General features: G+C 43.1%; 1 protein-coding gene across 1 annotated transcript in view; it reads left to right on the top strand.

Moving 5' to 3' along the window:
• SLC17A8 (solute carrier family 17 member 8) overlaps positions 1 to 15,165 on the top strand; it is a 49,199-nt gene extending 34,034 nt beyond the window's left edge. The window contains exons 8-12 of the mRNA XM_040344328.1: positions 374 to 523; positions 648 to 780; positions 1,473 to 1,583; positions 12,661 to 12,788; positions 14,453 to 15,165. Of these exons, the coding sequence (XP_040200262.1) occupies positions 374 to 523; positions 648 to 780; positions 1,473 to 1,583; positions 12,661 to 12,788; positions 14,453 to 14,791 (861 nt within the window). The 3' untranslated portion in view covers positions 14,792 to 15,165. The remainder of the gene's footprint in view (positions 1 to 373; positions 524 to 647; positions 781 to 1,472; positions 1,584 to 12,660; positions 12,789 to 14,452) is intronic.
• Positions 15,166 to 15,925: the final 760 nt, after the last annotated feature.

Here is a 15,925-nt window from a genome sequence, read left to right as displayed (position 1 = left end):
CTTATACGCCCAGTCGTCTTATACGCCGGCAAATACGGTACAAGGTAATACGGACATATAATCACACACATAGGTTGGACTTTTTTTTGTCTTTTTCAACCTCACCTACTATGTAACTATTATATAAAATAATTTTGCCCTCATCTAATCATTAGAAAGGAAGCTATCTAGTCCACATTAAAACAACCCTCTCTGTACTGGGAGAGGGGGCTTAGATACCATTTATAACCCAAGTGCAGTACTGTACTGACTTTTCCTCCTATGTATTCACACCTTCCATCATGACATCATGGTGACTGGTTTATAGTGTCTGTATTATGGTGACAGGATAACCAAAAAAAAATGCTTCTGTTTTTTATTTTTCTCTTGGTAGAAATTCAAAACCCCTTGGAAGAAGTTCTTTACTTCAATGCCAGTCTATGCAATCATTGTAGCCAATTTTTGCCGCAGTTGGACATTTTACTTATTGCTCATCAGCCAGCCTGCTTACTTTGAAGAAGTCTTCGGGTTCCCCATAAGTAAGGTACGTAGAACTATAACCAGATGTCCTCCTGTACCAAAATGTATTATTATCTATATTTCATATACCTCATGCCATTTGATTGAAATGTGCCATGATGATAATAGCTCCATTTTTGTCCATTTAGGTTGGTCTACTGTCGGCAGTCCCGCATATGGTGATGACAATAATTGTACCCATTGGAGGGCAGCTAGCTGATTTCTTTAGAAGCAAGCAGATTTTGAGCACCACGAATGTAAGGAAAATCATGAACTGTGGAGGTAATAAAAGATCATGTTTCTCCTACTACCGTGTTTTACCACTTTAGATGTTTGTGTAAATTTTTATTTTTTCTTTTAAGTGTATTTTGTGCGTGTACTCGAGAGAGGAGCCGGACTGCAGGAGTTGGGAGTAGGCACGCCTCCCCCAGAGGCAATCTGCCATCTTTCTCCATGCCCCGGTTGGCAATGGTGGGTGTGTGAGGGGGTCCTCCCACACAGCCCGCCCTACCTGCTCCGCTTTGAAGCCCAACGGGGCAGAGGGACTCCCTATAAGGGAGTGAGAGGATCTAGCCCGCTCAACCAGCCCCGTTAGTCCTTCGCCTCTCTTTTTAGAGACCGCGTGGTCAAAGTGCGTGCATGTTAACCCAATTTCGAGTGCGTGTAAGTGTGGTGGTTTTTGTGGGAGGGGGGTGGGCGTACTAAGCTCAGGCTCACCTCGCATAGCACACCCACCGGGAGCCGGGCTGAGACCACCAAACTAAATTCACATGTAGCCAAAACCGGGATCCGAACCCCCTAGCTGCAGAGGTGAATGGCTTGTCAGCGCAGTGCCAATCGCGTTGAGCCACCGCAGCTCCCTAGATGTTTGTGTGAATAGAACACATAGTATGTATGTGGTGTAATATGTAATGAACGTTCCATGTGATGGGATTGTGACAGCAGTAACCATTTCATCCAAATTATGTGTGTAGGTTTTGGAATGGAGGCCACGCTGCTGCTGGTAGTTGGATATTCTCACACTAAGGCCATTGCAATTTCTTTCCTTGTTCTTGCTGTTGGATTCAGTGGCTTTGCTATATCAGGTAGGACTATAGTAAAAAAAACATTATGTAACATGTATTATATGTTTGCTGTCTTACTATTTTTATTTACCTGGGTCAGCCCATCAGTGGAGTGGAGACTGGTGGGCTGAGTCAAGCTTTTATTGCTCTCTATGTTCATGTTGGGCAGATTAATCCTTTCTATTTGTCCATTTGAGGGAATGTCCTGAATTCTTAAAGGGATTGTAAAGGTTTTTTTTTTTTTTTTTTTTTACTAAATAGGTTCCTTTAAGCTAGTGCATTGTTGGTTCACTTACATTTTCCTTCCATTTCCCTTCTAAATGTTTTTTCTTCTTCTTTGTTTTCTTTGTCTGAATTTCTCACTTCCTGTTCCTCCTCAGTAAAAGCAAAAAAAACATTTAGAAGGGAAATAGAAGGAAAAGGTAAGTGAACCAACAATGCAGTAGCTTAAATGAACCTATTTAGAAAATAAAAAACTAACCTTTACAACCCCTTTAACAGGAATCTTACAGCAGTGACACATTTTGCATCGATAACTGTCTAAGATCAGATTTCCTTCACTCTGGAGATATTTCCTCTCACTTCCTGTCTACAAGCCAGGAAGGGAAGGAAAATCTCCCAAATGGGAAGAGGCGGCAAAGAAAACCTGATGGATTGATGGGTTTTAACAATTTTCTACTTCATTTGAGACAAACATAAAAACGTTTCCTGCTAGCTGTCTGTCAAAATGAGTGGACGATTTGTGCTGGGGGGGGGGGGGGGGTTGGTGGGGCAATTTGTACTATAATTATAGAGGTTTTGTGCAAGGCGGGGCATTTGGAGGGAGAAATTTGTGAATTGGGGGGCGGGGGCGGAGGATTTGTGGTAGGAGTGGAAGATTTGAGCTGGGAGAGTGATTTTAAGGGGGGTGAGGGGGGGAGGATATGTGCTAGGAAAGGGGATTTGGGGGTGGGGATTTCTGCTATGAGAGGGTTTTGGGGGAAAGATTTGTGCTAGGAGGGAGGATCTGGGGGGAGGATTTGTGCTGAGTTTTGATTAATATAATAAAGCATTCACATATCAAACTGAGGCAGTGGCATTTTGATATACCAGTAGGTTAAGGTGTTTCCCCCTGGAAGTAATGACTGTGGAAGAGCAAGGGGTGCACAGAGTAGAAATCCTTGGAGACAGCTTACCCCCAGGTGAAGAAGATAGCAACCCAGTAAAATCCAATCAGTCAATTAATTCTTCGCCAGAGAAGGCTTGGCCCAGGGATGAGATCAGGCAGTGTTCGCCAGCATGACTGTCAGGGGAGGGCTGGCAGGGGGGCAGGGTGGAAATCTCCCCCCGGGCTGGTGACACTATGCACAGCCACCGGCCGCCACTACCAAATGCTGTTTTTGCATGGCAAAAATATGCCTGCTGGAGCTCTGTTAACACAGGTCAAGGCCGCTGCTCACCTCCCACTGTGTAGACGTGCCTGTGTCAGCTCCGAGGTACAGTAGATGGCTGCAGAGCTGAGCTATGTCTCGTCTCACACATAGCTCAGCCTCAGTGCACACCAGCGCTGACATCCCCTTCTCTCTCTGCACAGACATGAGGACTCTGATGTAAGGGGGGCCTCTGTGCGGACTCTGATGTAAGGTGGGCCTCTGTGCGGACTCTGATCTAAGGGGGACCTCTGTGCGGACTCTGATCTAAGGGGGGCCTCTGTGCGGACTGTTTTCCTCGATCCATCACTTTTCCACGCTCTATGGGCCACTTGACTGGACTTGCCCCCCAGGCCTAAGGCTGCCAGCCCTCCCCTGATGACTGTTACCTGTTCCAACCATACACTGATTAAATCAGGAGAAGATTATTTTATGCCAATAGGCACAGAGCTCTGCTTGGGAGATTTTTAAAATCTAATTAATAATATTGAAATTGTGTATTAAAGCTGAACTATGGCCTACCAGTTACATAAGAAATACGTGCTGCACTTAATTATACATGCACCTGTACTTGCAATTAATTCTTTGTTCCCTTACAAAGTCCCACAAATACCTGTTGAGCCTCCCAGTGAAGTCCATCTAATGCAGCTTCTTGTAATGGGGTGTGGCAACAATACTGTACAACAGTGTGATGAAAAAAATGTTGCAGGTGTTATATACTTAATACTTTATAAGGCTTGTGCATTATATAGTAACTGGATTTGGTACTTATTTAGACAGAGGTCTTTAGTTGTTAAGTTAAAGTGGTTGTAAACCCACTTTTTTGACTTTTGCCTACAGGTAAGCCTATAATAAGGCCTATAATAAGGCTTACCTGTAGGTATAAAGAATATCTCCTAAACCTGTACGGTTTAGGAGATATACCCCTCGCAATGCGCCGCTGATTGCAGCGGCGCATGTGCAGGGGGGATCCTCGGCTGAAGGGCCGGCCCCGCCGACCCATGCCGGAAAGGAAATCTCCCGCGCGCATGCGCGGGAGTGACGCCATCGCCGCTCCAGCCAATCACAGCGCTGGAGCGGCGATACCCGGAAGACACGCTCGGCTTGGCGTGGACCAGGTAAGTTCCCTACCTCGTTCCGAGGTAAGTATTTCATAATGAGCTAATATACAAGCTCATTATGGCTTTTGCCTTGCAGGTGTAAAAAAATAAAAAAATAAAATTATATGCGGGTTTACAACCGCTTTAAGCGGTAGTGCTTAAAGGGGACCTAAAATTCGCTGAGGGTTCCCAGCACTTTTGACATAATGTTCAAGTATGCACAGCATTGGTCCCTTCCAGTGATGTAATCTCATGTCACTCTGCCACTGCTTCTAGCCCAGCCTTCCAATCTTCTTTGGTGTCTTCGGCCATCTTAATTGACTGGTTCAGGATGACTTAAAACAGACCTTCAGTAATTTTTTCTTCCCATCTATTAAATCTTCTACCCTTGTTGTTTTAACTTAACTTTACCTTATACTAAGGTGACCAGATTTTTAAAATGAAATCCGGGGACTTTTACTAGTAATGGTGGCAATCAGCGACTCTCTGCCCGCCGCTGCCCGCCTTACAGCCCGTCAAGTCTTACTCTCCGGGCCCCGGCTACTACTGAGTGGGGTGCGGAGGAAGATCACTCTGCCAGGGAAGGCAAGGAGAGGCAGGCTGCTGGCCGGGACTTGAGCCAAGGCAGAAGAACATGCGAGTGGAGCTGAATGGGCATGCACCCGAAACTAAAGAAATATTCCCTCCGCTCCGACCAGCATATGATCATCAGAAAGGGGCACAGCGGGGATGTGCAATTCTGAATTTTTGTTTTTTTATTCTGCACTCACTGTCTTTGAAATTGCCCCAGCCCCTGTTCAAATCCAATCTGGGGACAAAACTGGGGACAGACTTGGTCCAGGGACAGCGTCCTCAATCTGGGGACTGTCCCCTGAAACCGGGGATGTCTGGTTACCCTACCTTATACAGCCCACTTCCTGTTTCTTGTGTGGTAAAAAGCCTAGGCTTATGACATCATGCACAGCTCTCTCTCTCTCACTCTTGTGAGAGTTTGCAGGAAGGGAGGGGGGGGGGGGGGGGTGAGTCATAAGAGTGCCAATGAGAGCTGCAGGGCTGCAGAGCTGGCGGTGTGCCTCTGTGTGTCTGTGTAAATCCAGGAAGTGAACAGGCAGCAGCTGAAGCTGCCCACAGTTAAAATGGTTGAAGCCAGACTTAGTGGGGGGACATTTCTGCAGCATATTTGGCAAGTACAGAATCACAGTATATATGAAATAATATGCAAAGTGGTTGGAGGGAAGCTTCAGAATGGCAAATATGTTTTTATTCGAAATTATGTGAGCCAATTGCAGTTCCTCTTTAACTCTCGCACATGTGCATGGGAGTTAATTCATCCTGGTGCCTAAATCATACCAAAAATGTACATTGACCTGCATATGGAAAGGGCTGAAAAGGGACCTTTAGAATGAAACATAAGGGTTTGTTTACTAAAGGCAAGGGAAGTTGCACTTTGCATGGGGATTTTCCTCAAAGCTTAGTGAATGATGTGAAGCTCTGCTGACTTTCCTTATCCAATCATGTGCAACCAGAAATGCATTTTTTTTTGATTGGATAACTTTTCCAATTTGAAATTTCACCACATTCACTAAGCTCTGGGGAGAATTCTAATGCAAAGTGCGATGCCTCTTGCAAAGTGCCTATTTGCTTTTAGTCAATCCACCACCAGAGTCTCTTCTGACAGAAATGTTTCCTTTTATAGGCTTTAATTCAATTTTAATAGCTAGGTGTAGCTAGCTATTGATCAAACATATGGAGAAATAATTTTCCTGTGAAGTAAGTTACAAAGGTATCATACAGACTCATGTAATAGCAATTAATTGAACATAACTGGAGCATAGTACACCATAAAAATAATTTCTACTACATGTGACTTGTGTTATCGGAGGGATATCATACGGAGCCATTAATTCAATCTGTTTAGTGATTAATTGCTAGAGAATAATCGCTAGAAATTTTTAATGAATGTAATTTCTTGTGTAATACCTCCTGTGTAACTATAGCCTATACAACTTACTTTCTGCTAGATACTAAATAGTTATATCAACAGCAGGGGTTGCTAGAGTCCTAAAAGACCCAAGCGCCCCAGGACACTAATGCATTGTACACACGATCGGAATTTTTCCGATGGAAAAAGTCAGATGGAATTTTTGCATCGGATATTCCGACTGTGTCTGTGCCCATCCGAGTTTTTCTATTGGAAATTCCATTCGTCTGTATGAAACTCCGACGGAGAAAAAAAACATGCATGCTCAGAATCAAGTCGACGCATGCTCGGAAGCATTGAACTTAATTTTCCTGGGCTCGTCGTAGTGTTGTACGTCGCCGCGTTTTGGACGGTCTGAATTTGGTGTGACAGCGTGTATGCAAGACAGCTTCAACGGAATTCTGTCAGAAAAATCGCTCCTGTAGTCTAAGGGAGGGGGCGAGCACGACACTCCACACCAGGGAGAAAGCCTTGCATTACTGTGTGGAGTTACAGACAGAAGAACAGGAAGTGAGGATTTCTCAGAATAAATAAGGACATTTAAAAGCAAAATGGAAGGATGAGGTAAGTGAAGGAGGACTGCATTGAGGTAAAGGAAGCTATTTAGGGAAAAAAAATTGTACCTTTACAACCCCTTTAAAGGTAATCAGAATAATAATGTACTGTATAAGGTAAAGGTACTAAAGCTGTTACTTTTCCCCAACTTTCCTCACTCCTCTCTTCTCCTGACAGTAAGCATCTTTCTTGCATCCTCCCATTCTCTACTGTTTTTTTTAACGTATGCCACACATCCAGTTTGGACATAAGCCTCGTGAAATAGGGGCAATATTCCCCAATGTTATCACTTCTTCTCTTTTTATCATTCTTTGCTGCAACTGCTGTTTAAAGATATGGTCAGTGCTTAATTAAACATATTCCACTGCTTCCTCTTGTTTTAATTTCTTCAAACAATGGCGCTAATGCTTGAGTGTTCCTTTAATTAATGTTGAGACTGCGGCCCGATAACATCTGGGTAATCTGTTATGTATGCCAGATGGAGCATTTGTTATTTTAGAATGCAAATGATCATTTTGTTTTCTCTAGTTTGTTTTATTAACACGCTGCAATCTTCCAACACTGATTAGCAAATCACTCTGCAAGGATGCTGGAGGCTGCTGTTATGCGTGAATAATCATACCGAATCTAATTAAAAAAAGAAAATGACACCATATACAAGTTTATGCATTATAAGAACTCTCCACTAATATAGAGACACTAATGTATAAACATTAATATGTATTGAAGCCCAAATCCAACTGTCTGGCAACTTTAATAGTAAAAGACATGGGAACAAAATAATCACATTTCATTATTTTGTTGTTGTTCAGTCGTTTAGTCGTGTCCGACTCTTCGTGATCTCTTGGACCATTAAAACACCAGGCTTTTCTGTCCTCCACGGCCTCCTGGAGCTTCCTTAAAGCGGAGTTCCACCCACAAATGGATCTTCCACTTTTTAGAACCCTTCATCCCCTCCGGTGTCACATTTGGCACCTTTCGAGAGGAGGGGTGGAGCAGATACCTGTTTAATACAGGTATTTTGCTCCCACTTCCGGACATAGATACCCGAGCCACCCGCGGGTATCTACGCCATTTCCTTTGTCCCCCGCATAGATACCCGAGCCACCCGCGGGTATCTACGCCATTTCCTTTGTCCCCCGCATAGATACCCGAGCCACCCGCGGGTATCTATGCCATTTCCTTTGTCCCCCCTGCTGTCTTCTGGGAGACACACAGGTTTTAGAAGACAGCAGGGACTAGTGGGATCGCGCAATATGAGACACACACGTTTTAGAAGAGAGGAGGGACTAATGGGATCGCGCAACACGAGACACACAGGTTTTAGAAGACAGCAGGGACTAGTGGGATCGCGCATGCGCAGTAGGGAACCAGGATGTGAAGCCACAAGCTCGGCTTAGGGTGCCGACATCGCAGGCGCCCTGGACAGGTAAGTGTCCTTATTTTAGAAGTCAGCAGCTGCAGTATATGTAGCTGCTGACTTAAAAAAAAAAAAAAAGACGGAACATTTTTTTTAACTTCATGTTCATTGTTTCGATTATGCTATCTATCCATCTTGTTTTCTGTCATCCTCTTCTCCTTTTTCCTTCCATGTTTTCCAGCACTATTATTATTATTATTATTATTATTATAATACAGGATTTATATAGTTCCAACAGTTTGTGCAGCGCTTTAGAACATGGGGGCAGACAGTACAGTTACAAAACAAATCAATACAGGAGGGATCAGAGGGCCCTGCTTGTTAGAGATTACAATCTAGAAGGGAGGGTCAAGTGGAACAAAAGGTAATAACTGTGGGGGATGAGCTGATGGAGAAAATACAAATACAGGTGTGGGTAGGATAGGCTTCTCTGAAGAGAAGGGTTTTCAGGGATAGTCTAAAAGCTAATAGAGAAGGAGATAGACAGACAGATTGGGGTAAGGCATTCCATAGGATTGGAGAGGCTCTGGAAAAGTCCTGGAGGCGAGCATGGGAGGAGGTGACGAGGGAGCTAGAGAGCAGGAGGTCTTGAGAGGAACAAAGAGAACGATTAGGTTGGTATTTAGAGATGAGGCTATTGATGTAGCTGAGGGCTAAGTTGTGGATGGCTTTGTAAGTATTCGTTAGTATTTTTAATGTTGGCAATTTGATCTCTAGTTCCTCTGCCTCTTCGAAATCCAGCTTGTACTTGTGGTAGTTCTCAGTTCACATGATGCTGAAGCCTAGGTTGTAGAATTTTCGGCATAACCTTGCTAGCGTGTGAGATGAGTGCAATCGTACGGTAGTTTGAACATTCTTTGGTGATGCAGTTCTTTGGTCAGTAAACGGACCTCTTCCAGTCTTGTGGCCATTGTTGTGTTTTCCAAATTTGTTTGGCATATTGAGTGTAGCACTTTAATAGCATCATCATTTTAGGATTTTAAATAACTCAGCTGGGATACCATCACTTCTGCTAGCTTTTTTATTAGCAAGGCTTTCTAAGGCCCATTTGACTCCACTCTCCAGGATATCCAGTTCAAGGTCAGTGATTGCTTCATCGTGGTTATATGTCCCATTCAGATCTTTCTTGTATAGTTCTTCTGTGTATTCTTGCCATCACCTCTTTATCTCTTCTGCTGCTGTGAGGGCCTAGCCATTTTTGTCTATTATCATGCCCGTCTTTGCACAAAACTTTCCCTTGAAAAGCTCTCTAGTCTTTCCCATTCTGTTGTTTCCCTCTAATTCTTTACATTGATTGTTTAAGAGGGTCTTTTTGTCTCTTCTTGCTATTCTCTTGAAATCTGCATTCAGTTGGGTATATTCTCCCCTTTCTCCATTGCCTTTTCCCTTCCTTCTAAGTTCAGCTTTTTGTATAGCCTCATTTGGTTTCTTGCATTTCTTCTTCTTTGGGATGGTTTTCATTGCTGTGTCTTGTACGTTGTTACATGCTTCCTTCCATAGTTCCTCAGGCACTCTGTCTATCAGATCTAATCCCTTAAGGCCTCATTCACACTTGGCCGTTCGGGTCCGTCTGTCGGCGGACCTGAACGGCCGCTCCATGCATCGCTATGGAGCGTCGGATGTCAGCGGAGACATGTCCGCTGACATCCGACCCGACCCGCTAAAAACAGACGTATGGGGGCCACGTCCCCATCCGTCCATGAGGATTGGATCGGGTAAGATCTGATGAAAACGGACATGCTGTTCGTTTTCATCAGATCGCTCCATAGGGACACAGCGGTGCCCGACAAGCCCCTCCCCGCTCAGTGAGCAGAGAGGAGCTTGTCATCGTCGGCTCAGCGGAGATCTGCGGACTGATCTCCCGCTGAGCCGACGGGAGCAGGCAGACTCTGTAGCGACGGAGTCCGCCAAGTGTGAATGAGGCCTTAATCTGTTTGTCACCTCCACTGAGTATTCACAAGGTATCCGATTTAGATCATATCTGAATTGTCTAGTGGTGTTTCCCACTTTCTTCAATTTAAGCCACAGTCAGCTCCAGGGCTTGTTTTGGCTGCAGAGAAAATAATTGATCTGATTTCTGTATTGACCATCCAGTGATGTCCACATGTAGAGTCGCCTCTTTGGTTGCTGTTCATTACTTTAGTAAAGCCTAATTATAAAAGGTTTTTACGAGTCTCGTTTCACTACACATCCCAAAAATAAGTGGTAAATTTCACATCGCAGGTGAGTGGGGGGAGGCATGCAGATAATTATTTTATGCCAGATGCACATCCAGATCCACTGGTGTACAGTGCAAACAATTTTACTTACCTTAACCCTCACACCTGCATTCTTCCTCTCTATGCGGCTATTCACACACTGATGTCATCACATACAATGCAGGACCAGTAATCCACTTTCACCATGTGCTTTTTTTATTAGCTCTTAATTGAATAATCGTTAACCTTTCCTCACCCCATCCTAGTATAAATTCAGTTCAACTCTTGGGACGGCTTGCAAGGGTAGGCTGGACACTTCTTGTGCAAAGTGCCACTTTGGCATTAAGTGCCTGGCACTTTCTACATGGGTACATTCTCAACACAGAAACACATCATCATCTTTCTGGCAACTGCCTACACCCTTCCCTGCAACACAAAAAAGTGCCTGCTATTTTCTACATGGGACTTTAACTAAGGCACTTCTACAAAAAGCAAGTACAAACATCAGTGTGCACCACACCAAGTTGTCTGAAAGTTCACTTTCATCTTTTCCATTTCTCTCAGCATTCTTTTCCCCCCCTCTCCACCCTCCAACATGCTCATAATTATCTTCTTATTTGCAATAACTTCTACCCTCCTCAAACTTTAATTTCTTTACCCCCTCCCCCTCCACTCCACAGCCTGTACATATCTCCCTCCAGTGGCAGCTGGTGTTTTTTTCTTTTGGGGGAGGCAAACAGCCACCCTCCCTGTCGGTCGGCTGGTGGCGGCGGCAACCCCCCCCCTAGTAGACAGTCCAGACATCAAAGCCCTGCACTTACCCCACCTAGGAAGCAGGCAGGCGGGCAGCGTGTCCGGCAGCTTTCTTCCACCTCCTTGGGTGTGGATCATGGCGGCTTCCTCCGTGCAATCCCCTCCTCTTCCAAGGCATTCAGTAGGATCGCCAGACCTTTCATCCAATTGGGAAATGGGTATCAGACCCACGCTACCTGATTGAGAGGCGAGTCAGTGTTAGAAAAGCGAATATTCATTTGCTTTTCTAACAATATTACTGCACTTATCACCTCATGCTCATTCTGAGCCCACACAATGTCACCACTTCCACTTCATTGCAGAACCTGCCCTGCATTGTACTGTAATTGTGCTGTTCCCCCTCTACATTGTAAAGCGCTGTGTAAACTGATGCCGCTTTATAAACCCCGTATAATAATTCACTGAGAGAAGCAAAGTGTTCTCTAAATGACACCTGTGGCAAGCAAGTAAACCCCTGTGATCACTAAGCAGTAGGGCAGCCAGTCAGCACGGGACTCGGAAGATAGCAGCAATCTCTGTAATAGCGGTGTCTAATGCAGTGATTTCCAGCTTCAACAAAGATCAGCCAGGTATAAAACATACATAGTTACATTGTAATTATGTAAAATTATCCATACCTGGAATTCAGGTTTAAATGACCCCCATCTGTGTATATACATGCATCGTGTATATACCCAGATAGCAAGCAATTGTGCTGCAAATTTGAAAATGACTTACTAACCTATTGCTAGAATTTCCAGGCTTCACAAGTTAGTTGCACAATTGTAGCAAGTTCTCATTGCATGACTCCAGATCAATTTTATTTGCAAACTTTCTGTAAGTCTGCTGCAAGTTCTGGTTTTGTTACTGTATGTTGTGCAATAGTCATTCAGCCACAGGGGTCACTGTGGCTGAATTTTCATGCTGTAGACTTACAGAGCTCTTGCTAGAGACTTGCCATGCAAATTTGCTACAAATTAGAAAAGTGTCAACTAGAACTTGTGCTTCAAGTGCTCTGTGAGTGTACAACTTGCCTGTGTATTGTGCAACAAGTTAAAGACGAATTAAACCCCGACGGGATTTACTTCCTCTTTTGCTCTGTGCAAACCCTACAAATGAAAAGCATAATGGGTTAGTTAATGCATTGCATACTAGCCCATCATGTGATACTTACCTGCAAATGAAGCCCACGCCGTCCCCTGTGAACGCCACATTTATTTTGTCCCCTCTTCCTTCCGGGGGCCGCTGACTCTGTCTCTGTATTTGGCCGGAGCTGAGTGACGTCACTCCCTCAGTAATGGCACACGCTAGGAAAGAAACGGCACAGAGGTCCATTTCTTCCCAGCGCATGCTCCGATTACATCATCAGCGCACTACAAGTAAAAAAAGTCTCCTAAACGGCGCATGTTTAAGAGATATTTCCACTACCTATAGGTAAGCCTTATTCTAGGAGGAGGAGTCTCATATTAAAACTTGCCACAGCGCATTGTTGACTTTGATGTTCTGGATAAGCTATTTTGTTTTTGCTACATAATGAAACAGGTAATATTCTTTAATCATAGTTCTAATATAATAAAAGCTAATTTGTATGAAAGATCGTTTTATTTGATATACATGTCTTTGAAACAAGTTTCTTTTTCTAGGTTTTAATGTGAACCACTTAGACATTGCCCCCCGATACGCCAGCATTCTTATGGGGATCTCAAATGGAGTTGGAACCTTATCTGGAATGGTGTGTCCACTCATTGTTGGTGCTATGACAAAGCACAAGGTAAACCATGTGTACACTATTACTGGGCTTTTTTATCACTGGATTAAATTATACTAATTTATGTTGAAAAGGTGAGCTCAGTCAAAAGCAGATAGCTACAGGAAAACATGGAACATTTACTATGTTTTATAATATCACATTCCTAATAAGACAGGATTCAGTACTTGACAAGTTTATAAAAGCTTTATTGAAAGCTGCACTCCTGGAAGACATAAAATGCACACTTTTTTTTATCAATTATTTTATTTATGTATCATTAAATATATTTACACACAGAAGGAAAAATTACATCATATCAGCCCATCAGCACCCAGACTGGGGATTGAAAGAGCGACACTATAAGCCTATTAAGCACTATTAGCCGGATTCAGGTACAGTTACGACGGCGTATCAGTAGATACGCCATCTTAACTCCGAATCCGCGCCGTCGTAACATTAAGCGTATGCTCAAACTGAGATACGCTTAAATGTTGCTAAGATACGACCTCCTACGCCGTCGTATCTTAGCTACCTATTTACGCTGGCCGCTAGGGGCGTGTACGCTGATTTACCCCTAGAATATTTAAATCAGCGAGATACGCCTATTCACGAACATACGCCCGGCCGTCGCAGTAAAGATACGCCGTTTACGTAAAGATAAACCACCAAAAAGATGGCGCAGCCAATGTTAAGTATGGACGTCGGGACCGCGTCAAATTTTTAACGTTTTATGTTGTTTGCGTAAGTCATCCGTGAATGGGGCTGGACGTAAGTTACGTTCACGTCGAAACCAATGAGTCTTTGCGGCGTAATTTGGAGCATGCGCACTGGGATACGTCCACGGACGGCGCATGCGCCGTTAGTAAAAAAGTAATATACGTGGGGTCACAATGAATTTACATACAACACGCCCACATCTTACACATTTGAATTAGGCGGGCTTACGCCGGCCCAGTTACACTACGCCGCCCTAAGTTAGAGCACAACTTCTTTGTGAATACAGGACCTGCTGCTCTGACTTACGGCGGCATAGTGTATCTGAGATACGCTACGCCCGCCCAAATATATCTGAATCTAGCTATATAAGTCTAGTTAATCCCTTTACATCACAGGAACCCAGTAATAAGCTTTAATGCCCACACGCCCAACATATGCGTTGCTGTACGGGCAATGTTTATGTACTGGGAGCACGCTGGTAGCACAAAGACAGAGCTACCGAAAACGGTTCTCGGTCCCCAAAAAACATCGGTAGACCGGCTTCCAATCAATAGACCACTGTGACAGCCAATCACAGTGGTGACATGATCGGCAATACTTCCTGCCCCCCTGGGCGTTAAGAACTTTTAAAGAGGATGCCAGGGCAGGCGGACTGGAAGGGGTTAAACAACATTACATGGTGCCGTCCATCTAGCAACAAGAACTTCCTTAGAGGAGAAGATTGGTGTGCTGTTGCACCTTCATTAGCCATTCACAGGCTCGTCGGGACCTAGACCAGGCTATATAACCAAACTGCAGTGTGGGTCTCGGGAACTGTAATTTAAAGTATATATATTCTACTGCTAGGGAGTAAAGGAAAGTAATTAAAGCTAAGGGGGGGAGGTGGCATCCTCTAAAGGTATAATGTATCTGGTATATAGGTAATTGCTTTTCTCTGAATCAGCCTTATTTTAATACTTTCATTATAGACACGTGAAGAATGGCAGAATGTATTTCTTATAGCAGCACTGGTCCACTATAGTGGTGTTCTATTCTATGGCATCTTCGCTTCAGGAGAGAAGCAGGAATGGGCAGATCCAGAAAACCTTAGTGAAGATAAGTGTGGAATTATCGAGAACGATGAACTAGCAGAGGAAACTGAACTGAACAATGAATCATTCACCAGTCCAACAAAAAAGAGTTATGGCGCCACTATTCAGAGTAACGAAGTACGCAGGTCAGGATGGAGGAAACAGAAGGGAATGACACAGGACTTTGACGAACAAACTTCCTATCAATATGAAAATGGGAATTTTCAGGACTCCTAAGAGCAATGCACATGTGTTTACACAAGCTTAATGCCTATGTCATAAGATCACTATTCAATGACAGTGCAAGAGCTGAAAGAAAACCACTTAAGTATTGCTGTTAAGTGGGTGATATTGATCAATACTTCATGTAAATGAGGCAGAAGAAATGTCACATTTAGATTAGCCACTGACCACATTGATTTCCTATACCAGAACATGGTACAGAGCACATTGAATTAGTAGTCCCATTTTTCATGCTATGCAACTTTAACATGCATGTGTCATTGTTGAGGGGTCTCTTTTGATTGATACAATTCGTAATGATGATAAATTTTAACATCTTACATTCAGTATTGTCTCCCTTAGGGATAATAAATTGCTGTTCTGTAACACCCCAGTTGTTAAAGTGTTGATGTTTTCTATTCATTCTTAAAGAACTTCAAGCAAATGTAAAAAAAGGACCCTAGAATATAAACATTGTAGTACCTCTGTAATCTGCTCTTCCAAAAGAACACTTATGTCTTCCTTTTACAAAATATGCAAACAGATAAAACAACACTTTTACTGATATGCAAATTATGACATTTTGCCCAGAGTCAGAAGCTAGATTCTCATTTTCATTTTGGACCACTCCCCCGTGGCTCTTAATGTATGCAGACTAGTGACACATGACTGTCACAGGAAGGCAGGGCCGCCATCAGGGGGGTACAGGCATTACACCTGTAAGGTGTTTTTTTTAGGGCAATTTTTTTTTTTAAAGGTCCGGAGGTCCCCAGGGGCCCGGAGGCCCCGGATGGCAACCCCCCTTTTTTTATTTATTTTTTATAAAAAAAATATTTTTTATATATATTTTTATTTTATTTTTTAATAAAGAGCCATTTTTTTTTTAGAGGTCCGGAGGTCCCCATATATATATAATATTATTATTATTATTATTATTATTATTATTAAAGGGCCCAGAGGTCCCCAGGGCCCCGGATGGCAACCCCCCTTTTTTTATAAAAAAAATATATTTTTTTTATATATTTTTTTTATATATATATTTTTTTGTCTTTATATATATTTATATATATATATATATATATATATATATATATATATATATATATATATATATATATATATATATATATTATTATTATTATTATTAAA

Source organism: Rana temporaria, chromosome 3, assembly GCF_905171775.1.
Source record: "Rana temporaria chromosome 3, aRanTem1.1, whole genome shotgun sequence".
Taxonomy (NCBI): domain Eukaryota; kingdom Metazoa; phylum Chordata; class Amphibia; order Anura; family Ranidae; genus Rana; species Rana temporaria.
This window is presented reverse-complemented; position numbering and strand designations above follow the sequence as displayed.